Source organism: Grammomys surdaster, unplaced genomic scaffold (genome assembly GCF_004785775.1).
Source record: "Grammomys surdaster isolate TR1022 unplaced genomic scaffold, NIH_TR_1.0 310, whole genome shotgun sequence".
Lineage (NCBI taxonomy): Eukaryota > Metazoa > Chordata > Mammalia > Rodentia > Muridae > Grammomys > Grammomys surdaster.
The window spans coordinates 1,917,688-1,928,577 of record NW_021604729.1 but is presented as its reverse complement, the minus strand read 5'-3'; the positions used below and the strand labels follow the sequence as shown (position 1 = coordinate 1,928,577).

At 38.7% G+C, this 10,890-nt stretch overlaps 1 protein-coding gene across 1 annotated transcript; it reads left to right on the top strand.

Annotated features, from left to right (window-relative positions):
* Window positions 1-2,024: 2,024 nt before the first annotated feature.
* LOC114629417 (secretoglobin family 2A member 2-like) lies at window positions 2,025-5,037 on the top strand. Its single transcript, XM_028777422.1, has 3 exons — window positions 2,025-2,082; window positions 4,539-4,726; window positions 4,996-5,037. Exons 1-3 carry the CDS (start codon window positions 2,025-2,027, stop codon window positions 5,035-5,037), a joined length of 288 nt encoding a protein of 95 aa, XP_028633255.1.
* The last annotated feature ends 5,853 nt before the right edge of the window (window positions 5,038-10,890 follow it).

Here is a 10,890-nt window from a genome sequence, read left to right as displayed (position 1 = left end):
ATAGGACTCATCACTTAGCAAGACTCTTGAGGTTTGAGTCGTATTAGTAATAGTTCTTAACTTTGGTAAAATTCAGCAGTGAATATGTCTGATCTTAGATTTTTTCTTTGTAGGCAGACTTTTAATTCTTAATTCATCCCTGTTGCTTGTTGTGGGCCTATTTTATTGTCTTTGGTATAATTGTCACACTATAATAGATCTACCTTTATATGTTACTTGATCTTTTTCCCTTGTATCTTTTAATGTTCTTTTTTTGTGCTGTATGTTTGGTACTTTGATTATTCTGTGGCTGGTCTACATAGTGAGTTACAGGCCAGGTCATAGGTACATAGAAAGACACTGTCTTTTAAAAAATACCCAAACTAAAAGTAAACAATTTGTGGGTGATGATGATGTGCAAATTGTTTTTTTGTGACATTCTATACATATATCAATTACATTTGTTCTTTTTTTTTTTTTAACTTACCCTACCACATCCTTTTCCTTTTCTCCTTCTGGTCCCTGTCCTCACCACAAATATTTTCTCTTCTTATTTTTTGCTCTCAATCTATGCATATATATGACTCACATAAAATATGCATTGTGTATATAAAAGTAAATGTGATACTGATCTTTCTGATTCTAATAGTTTTCATTCAATGTAATGCTCTTTTGTTTCATTCATTTCCATATAAATGACACATTTTCAATCTTCTTTATAGCCAAATAACCCCTATTACATACATAAACATTATATATATATATATATATATATATATATATATATATATATATATATTTAATACAGTCATCTGTTGATATAGTCATATAAGATTTTTGTGTAATTTAGCTATTGTGAACAATGCAACAAACACAGATATGTAAGTGCTGCTGCAGTAGTCCATCAGGTGTATACCCCAGAGATAGAGCTGAATCATGAGTATCTCAGATTTTGAGAAGTCTTCATACTCATTTCCATAATGGCCATTCTAGAAACTAAACTTACATTTCAAGTATTAGCTCATTTTATTTTATATGTATAAGTGTGTGGCTGATGACTTGGATGTATGTGTACCACATGCATGCAGAATCCAGAGAGGTTAGAAAATGGCATGAGATCCCCTGAAACTAGAGTTACTTTGAGATACTATATGGGTGCAGGGTACTGAATTCAGTTCGTTTGCAAAAGAACTAAGTGCTCTTAACTGCTGAGCCATCTCTCCAGCCACAGAAACTCCCGTTTATTAAAGGTTGTCTTATACTATGCAATGTGACAGATTTTTTTACACACAGCATCTGTTATCCTGATAAAAGCTCATCATGGTGTCATTCAAATCCTCATTTTACCAAGGTCTAAAAGAAATCTTAGAAAGAAAAGCATTATAACTCTCCCAAGGACAGGAGATTTTTGATTCCAGACCTTTTCAATAACGAGTAATCCCCCTCCAGAACTGGAAGGGATTTACAAAGAAGGTTAACAAAAGGAAAGTTTGTCTTGCAGAGTGAGTATGCCATAATGAACTCACCCCAACCACTGAAATCAACAGAAAGTGACAGACAAGGAATAAAGCAGCTTGAGGTTTGTAAGGGAGAAAAAAGGGACAGGAAAGAAGGAGAAGGAGGAACAAAATGAGGGATGATATTAACAAGGCAAATACAGTGAGAAAAAGATGAGGAGAAGGGAGGAAGGGAAGAGGAGAAATGAGACCAACCAGAACAGCAGACAATAAAATCAACCCACAATGCTGTAATCTGCATTGGACATTAGTAGCACTTACCAACACTTTGCTGTTGCCATTCATCATTAGTGGTCCCCAGAGTCTCAAAAATCTGTTTCCTTGCTTTCTTCAATGAAATCTGTGTTCTTTGGCTCTTCTTCATCCTGGTGCATTGCCATATCAAACATATGACTTGTGTTCTTATTTATTGGATGAGACTAAGGTGGTTGCCTGAGCAATAAATAGAGGAACAGTGAGGTCTCAACTCCAGAGAGTTTCCTGATTTCTGTCTTGGACAACAGAGCAACCCAAAGGGACTGTTTCAACATGAAGCTGGTGGTTCTGTTCATGTTGGTCACCATCCCCATTTACTGCTATGCCAGTGGTAAGTTCTGTAGAAGGGAGGAGTGCTATTAAACCACACATTCCTACTGTGTCTTCCAGGAAGAAACCATTGTACCTGAGCACTAGTGTAAAGTGTCTGATGTAGTAACTACATGGATCAACATTAGTTCAGATAATAAAAAGGGTGTCTCTATCGTGGGTTTGATTCCTGTGTTGGAGCTGCATGTCATGTGTCAATACCATATAAAATGTCCCATTATGAAAACTGCTTTTTTAAAACCCATAGCAAGACTCAGGTTGATTATGAGATATTTCAACAGAAAGGGGTGATGATATAAATGTGCTCCCATAACAATGGACGCATATGGGTTTCCTGGAGGATGTATTCATGACTCTCTCTAACTGCAGAATGAAATGGGAAACTTTCCAGTGGCGCTGTTTCCCCACTGTAGCATGTAATGCCAGGGTAAAAAGCTTGGACATTATGTGACAAACATATGAGAGATTGTTCTGAATTCTTTCAGTGGTTCTTTATCTACATGTTCTTTGTATTCATGCTGATAGGGAGGGCAGCTTGCATTTGTTCTGGGGATTTCCTCCAGTAATGAATAATGTAAAGCCCTCCCACCAAAACCTGATCAAAGTACAGAGAATAAGTGACTGTTGAGTGCTCAGCCCTAACTGAGGTATCTATCTCATATCCTCCTTTCCAAGACTCAGGAAACACCGTGGAAAGCGGGGGGCGGGGGGAAATGAAAGATTATAAGAGTCAGAGGTTAGGGAGAACTGCTACAAAATACTGTCTTCTAGACATGTGGTGGGCTATTGTACTGATGAACTGAGAGGGGTAGTGTATCTTCGCCCAGTACTTTCACAAGATCAAGCTGACTGGGGTCATGAAGGCCTACCCCTAATGGAGAAGCTGTTGGCAAGTGATGGGCTGCTGAGGGAAGAAGGGTCAATTTTCTTTAGGGTTGTGGCACATGGTAGGTTTCCCAGGGTGAAGTGAATGGCTTTATATCAGTGAAAAATGAGCAACACTAACTGTACTCAGCATATTATTTTTAAAAGCAAATAAGGATGAGACATGAAGTTGTGAGGAGGATGTGAGGGAGATCTGAGAGAAACTGAAAGAGATCAGAAAGGAATGGATATGATTGAAAAACATAATTCATATGTGAAATATTGAAGGCTATATAATAAAAAAGCTCTTGTCTGGGCAGCCAAAAGTTGAAGCCATAGGTAAAGCTTCTCTGTCATTTTAAGAGAAACAATCTCAGAGCAAATTTCCTGGTCCTCTGGTTCTTACAATCTTTCTGCTGCTCTACTATGTTGCTCTCTGAGCCTTCGGAACTGGGCACATTATGATCAGATATTCTCAGCATTTCAACTAATTTTGATTTTCTCTGTCTTTTGAAAAAAAGAAACTACAGGCAACTAAGTAATTCCAAGAGCTGGAGAAGTAACTTTTACCATGGATGAGCTCCATAATTGGTTATCTAATACTGTGATCAGCCCTGAAATCATATACATACAAGTAACGCTAAATGGATAGATAAATTGATAGGTAGATAGATAGATGATTGATAGATCTATAGCAGATAGATAGATAGATAGATAGATAGATAGATAGATGATAGATACAGATGGGTTATGGAGGGGTTGGAGAGAAGAAAGGGAAAGGGAGAGATGATGTAATAAAAAACACAAATTTAAAAATAAATATGGTCTTCTAGGCAATGGTGGTGCACATCTTTAATCCTAGCACTGAGGAGCAGAGGCAGGCAGATCTCTGAGTTCAAGGCCAGCCTGGTCTACAGAGTGTGTTCCAGGACAGCCAAGGCTATACAGAGAAACCCTGTCTCTAAAATAAAAAAAAGAAAGAAGAATATGATCATTATAAATGGCCCTCATGCACTGTGAGTGTACCTTGTTTTTATTGCCTACTTTGTTTGGTACAGGTTGAAAAAATGTGAAGGACTCAGTGAATTTTAAATAAGATTCAAGACTAGAACTAGTTCAAGTGAATAAATGTCCTGAGCTCCTTCCTGCCCCACTCCTAGTCTGACTGCATGAGGTCACGTCAAGTATTAGGGCCTCTGTTTATGTTGCTTTGTGATACAGATGCTAGAGTTAACAGAAGAACGTGGATAATATTTTAAATGTGATATTTATAAGATGTTTGAACATATTCCATGATGTTCTCAAGATAGTAACGAAGGGTGTTTACCACACCCAGCAAAACAGCCTGCCATCTCTTCAGTTTCCTTGTTAGCAAAGGTTGTGTGAGGCGTGACTTAGTTGTGGAAGGATGTTAGGGGCAGACTCTGCTGTTTCTAAGTAGAATTTCACAGCCTACATCTTCTATCCCAGATTTGGCAGTACCCCTTCACCATTTCCAGTCTGTGTTTCCACTTGTACTCAAGAACATGATTGTCATGATAGGCAAGTGCTGATGAGTTCAAACTTCCATTGATGAATGCCATGTCTTTCCAGGTTCTGGCTGCAGTATTCTAGATAATGTTATCAACAGTGCAATTGACCCATCTGTGTCTGAGAAGGACTATCTGGAATTGCTTAGTCCAGATCAACATGGACCGTATGTTAAAAAGGCCATTAAGCATTTCAAACAATGTTTTCTAGACCAGTCCCAGGAGACTCTGGCCAATGTTCAAGTGATGATGGTAACTTTTAATTTGTTTTCTTTTGTAAACTGTAAAATCACTAATGTAAAGGCAAAAGGATAGAACTAGCTTCTAACAGTTATTCCCTGACTTCCACACATGTGCATATACATGCACACTACACACAAATACACATACTAATTATTATACAGTCTAAAAACTACTAAGAGAAAAATAAACAAAAATACAACAAGAAAAATTAATTTTTAGCTAGTGACTTTTAAGGGACAACTCTAAATTTAAGACATCTCCTTGCTTTGGCTCTCCAGGATGCAATATTTAACAGCAGCAGCTGTCAACAGTCATCATAAACCTCCACAAGAACTTTGGCTCATAGAACTCCAGAAAACTGGCGATGGTCAAGCAGTTGATACCGCAAATGATAACTTTTCTTTCTTGATTCTTTATTTATATCTATAAAGTGCAAGATAATTGTTGAAATCTCACATTTATTTCTTTCCATTTTATTAAATTAACTGCATACAATTCTCTGTTGTGTTATTTCATAAAAATAACCTAAATGGGCTGTGCTGTCTCACACTTGGAGTTTTACACACACACAAGCACATGCACACACACACAGATAGCCATTAGGAAATGCTTGGGTGTGGGAGTGAAGAAAGGAAAGCACCTTCCTCACTGATCATGCATCTCCCCTATGAAAAAACACTCCAGCTGCTCTCTTCCCCTTACCTCTGCACACACTGCACATAGCCCTCCTGAGATCCTGGGGCTGGGAGGTTGGGAGGTTGGGTAACACACCAGCCACAACCACTATTTTTACATCTTCTCCCTCTAAACTCCCTCCCCAACACACCATTTTCTAAAAATCTTCATTTCCTATGTGCACATGAATACTGGGCCATGGATTTCCTCCTTCTATTCCCTATATGGTGTTAGGATACTCTGCAGTAGGAACTGAGGATGTCTGAATTTGAACAAAGCAATATATACCTAGGTAAACTCTTATTTTTAGGCTCCATGTCTGACACACACATGGTTTGGAAAAACATTATATCTCATGAAATGCAAGGAGAGTCTGAATTAAGCCATTTCTTATCCAATTAAGTAATGCCAAGCAAATCTTGTAGTTGTAATAAATGGGCTTCTTTTCTGTTTCTTTTTTCCGAAGATGAAATGAATATAAATGAGTACTGAAAAAAGTTGCTGTGCAATCTTCAGCTGTGAGTTTTCATCAGGCCAACACAGACTTAAGTCAGTATCCTGTACTGACATGCTGCTTCAGTCACTGGTTAGGGCAGTCTTTCTACTATCTGTCTGTTTAAAGATGTAGAAGGAATTGAAATAGAAATCACAGAGTTGATCATCCTACCATAATGTGCCTGCACGTCTCATGGATATATTTCAGATCCAGGCAATATCTGAAAATGATGCAGATTAAAACAATCATGACTTGTGAAACAGACCTGTACTTGGGAATGTATGTTATTTCCCTCTTCCTGGTTACGTCTCATAGTGTTGGGCTTGGCCATGAGCTCTAAAGCATCTTCCTGTGACATTTTCATGTCCTGCTGTTAATTGAGCAGAGTCTTCTTCCTCACTGTCTGTGGGGCTTATGAGATGAGTGGTGGATACAATACACTGGGTTTCTCGTTAAAGAGTTCCAGGAGATCAGTACATGGGTCCTGGTCTAAGGGCTAGGTCTGAGGTGTTATGATGTCTGCACTGTGCTCAATGGGGTAGGAATGGGACTATTGTGAGCACAGACTTATGCCTATAGTCTAGAGCTTAGAAGAAGGCATTCTGAGCACCTACTTTCTTTCTGCTTTATTCAGTGTGCAATTTCTTAAACTAGACAAACTACTTACACCAGATCATCTTGGTACTCTAACGTTCGTTGATGTGGCAATATGTTGTTGGAGTTAGTGTCATTGTGGGGAAATAATCATTTGGAGATTTTGGTAAGGTAATTGCTTGCTAATCTCCTCTATTGTGTTCATTCCTATTATCTGAATTCATATTTTTTTATAAATTTATTTTTCAAAATGTGATATACTTTTTTTTATGATCAGAGCATCAATCACATAATAACAATAGGGAGAAACTAAAGCAAGAGTTAGCAGTGTCTATACAAGATTACAGTCTCTCCATTGATATACTTTTTTCTTAATTATTTTATTTATTTACATTTCAAATGTTATCCCATGTTCCAGTTTCCTGTCCATGATCTTCCCACTCCAGCTTCCCCTTCAACACTAAGAGGGTGCTCACTCACCTACCTACACCTATCTCACCATTCGAACACCCCCCTTCTCTGGGGTATCAAGTCTCTACAGGACCAGACAAGACAGTCTCTGCTACATATGTAGCAGGGCCATAAACCAGACTGTGTGTGCTCTTTGGTCGGTGGCTTAGTCCCAGGGAACTCTGAGGGGTCCGGGTAGTTGATACTGTTGTTCTTCCTATGGGGTTGTAATCCTCTTCAGCTCCTTTAGTTCTTCTCATAACTCTTCCATAGGGGTCCCTGACCACAGTCCAATGGTTGGCTCTAAGTATCTGCATCTGTCTCTGTAAGGTATTGGTAGAGCCTCTCAAAGGACAGTAATGCCAGGCTCCTGTCTGCAAGCACCTAAATGGCATCAGCAATGGTGTCCGGGTTTGGTGTCTGCAGATGGGATGTATCCCCAGGTGGGGCAGTCTCTGAAGGGCCTTTCCTTCCATCTCTGCTCTATTTTGTTGCTGCATTTCCTTTAGACAGGGACAATTCTGGATCAAAAATATTGAAATGGGTAGGTAGCTCCATCCCAAAACTAGGGGCCATGTGTATCTACTGGAGGTGGTCTTTTCAGGTTCTATCTCCCATTTGTTGTATATTTTAGCTAAAGTCATTCTCAATGGGTCCTGGAGCTTCTCACATCCCTGGTGTTTGGGACTTTCTAGAGGCTCCCCCCATTCCCCATGCTATACTGCTGCATATTTCTATTCATTCTACTGGCCCTCTGGGCTTCATTCCTGTCTCCTCCCATACATGGTCTTGCCCCACCTTTTGCCTCTCTGATCATTCTCCCACCCAGGACCTTCCCTCCCTCTGCCTCCTGTGATTATTTCCTTCCCATTTCTAAGTGAGACTGAAGCATCCCCACTTGGGCTTTCCTTCTTGTTAAGCTTCATATACTCTGTGAGTTGTATCTTGGATAGTCTGTACTTTATGGCTAATATAGAATTATCAATGAGTACATACCATGTATGTCCTCTGGAGCATTGGTTACCTCACTCAGGATAATATTTCCTAGCTCCATCCATTTGGCTGCAAAATTCATGATGTCCTTTTTTCAATAGCTGAATAATATTTCATTGGTTAAATGAACCATATTTTCTGTATTCATTCTTCAATTGGGAGACATCTGGGTTGTTTCCAGCTTCTGGCTATCACAAACAGGCCGCTATGAACACAGCGAAACACGTTCACAGGCCCTGTGGCATAGTGGGGCATATTTTGGGTATATTCTCAAGAGTAGTATTGCTGGGTCTTCAGGAAGATCTAATTCCAATTTTCTGAGAAAACTCCAGATTGATTTCCAGAGTGATTGTACCAGTTTGCAATCCCATCAGCAATGGAGGAGTGTTCCTCTTTCTCCACAACCTTGCCAACAAGTGCTGACCCCTGAGGTTTTGATTTAAGCCATTCTGATTGGGGTAAGGTAGAATCACAGGGTCGTTTTGATTTGCATTTCTTTCTTCACTACAGACTTTGAAAATTTCTTTAGGTGTTTCTCAGCCATTTGAGATTCCTCTGCTGTGAATTCCCAATTCAATTATACCTCATTTTTTGATTGGATTGTTTGTTTTTCTTGGTGGTCAGCTTCTTGAGTTCTTCATATATTTTGGATATTTACCCTCTATCAGATGTGGGGTTAGTGAAGGTTTTTTCCTAATCTGTAGGTTGCTGATTTGTCTTATTGACTATATCCATTGTTTTCTCTATCAATGTTGATTGAGAGTTTTTCTGGTTATAGCAGCCTGGGCTGGCATTTGTGTTCTCTTAGAGTTTTCATGACCTCTGACCAGGTTCTTCTGGCCTTCATAGTTTCTGTTGAGAAGTCTGATGTATTTCTGATAGGTCTACCTTTGTATAACCAAGAGAAAATTTCAATTCTGAACATCTATCCTCCAAATGCAAGGGCACCCACATTCATAAAAGAAACTTTACTAAAGCTCAAAGCACACATTGAACCCCACACAAAAATAGTGGGTGATTTCAACACCCTATTCTTACCAATGGACAGGTCATTGAAACAGAAACTAAGCAGAGACACAGTGAAATTAATAGAGGTTATGAACCAAATGGATTTAATAGATATCTACAAAACATTTCACCCTAAAACAAAAGAATATACCTTCTTCTCAGCACCTCATGGTACCTTCTCCAAAATTGACCATATAATTGATCACAAAACAGCCCTCAACTGATACAAGAAGATTGAATTAATTCCATGCATCCTATCAGATCACCATGGCCTAAGGCTGGTCTTAAATGACAGCAAAAACAACAGAAATCCCACATACACCTGGATTCTGATCAACTGTCTATTGAATGATAACTTGGACAGATAAGAAATAAAGAAAGACATGAAAGACTTTATGGAATTTAATGAAAATGTTGACACATCATACTAAAACTTATGGGACAAAATGAAAGCAGTGCTTCTAGGAAAATTCATAGTACTAAGTGCCATGGTAAAGAAACTGGAGAGATCTTACACTAGCAATTTAACAGCACACCTGAGAGCTCTGGAACAAAAGGAAGCAAACTCACCTAAAAGGAGTAGACAGCAGGAAATAGTCAAACTCAGGGCTGAAATTAACCAAATAGAAGCAAAGAGACCAATACAAAGTTAACAAAACAAAAAGCTGGTTCTTTGAATCAACAAGATAGATAAACTCTTAGCCAGACTAGCCAGAGGGCAAGGAGACAATACCCAAATTAATAAAGTCAGAACTGAAAGAGAGACATAGCAACAGAAAAGGAGGAAATTCAAAAAAATAATCAGATCCTACTGTAAAAGCCTATACTAAAAAAACGACAAAAAACCCTAAAAAACAAAACAAACAAAAAAAAACAACTGGAAAATCTAGATGAAATGGATGCTTTTCTAGACAGATACCATATACCAATGTTAAATCATGAGCAAATAAACTACCTAGACAGGCCAATATTCCATAAGTAAATAGAGGAAGTCATTAAAAACCTCCCAACCAAAAATAGCCCAGAGTCAGATGGATTTAGTGCAGAGTTCTACCAGATATTCAAAGAAGACCTGATACCAATATTCCTCAAACTATTCCATAAAATAGAAACAGAAGGAACACTACATAATTTATTCTATGAAGCCACAGTTACTCTGATACTTAAACCACACAAGGACCCAACCAAAAACAAGAATGTCAGACCAATTGTGCTTATGAATACTGATGCAAAAATACTGAATAAAATTCTTGGAAACTGAATTCAAGAACACATCAAAACCATCATTCACCATGATCAAGTAGGCCTCATCCCAAGGATGCAAAATTGGTTCAATATATGAAAATCCATTAATGTAATCCACTATATAAACAAACTTAAAGAAAAAAAAATCACATAATCATCTCCTTAGATGAAGAAAAATCATTTGATAAAATACAACACCACTACATGTTAAAAGTATTTAGTGATCAAAAATTCAAGGCCCGCCCATACCTAAATATGATAAAAGCAATTTATGGCAAACCAACAGCCAATATCAAATTAAATGGAGAGATACTAGAAGCAAAACCACTAAAATCAGGGACAAGACAAGGATGCCCATTCTCTCCATGTCTATTCAATATAGTACTTGAAGTGCTAGCTAGAACAATCAGACAACCAAAAGAGATCAAATGGATACAAATTGGCAAAGAAGAAATAAAGATATCACTATTTGCAGATGATATGATAATATACATAAGTAACCCCGCAAACTCTACCAGATAAACAACTTCCTGCCTCGGAGGCTGCCGATTCAAGCAAGCTAGCTGAGTCGCCAACCAAGCCAAGCGAGTGCCCTAACCCTGAGTCTCTGACCTGAAAGTGTGCTGGGGGGTGGGGAGCTTTGAGCTCTGTCCCGCTGGACCTTCAGACTGATACCTCTCTGGGTGGAGCCTCGAGTGGCTTCTCACAGCCC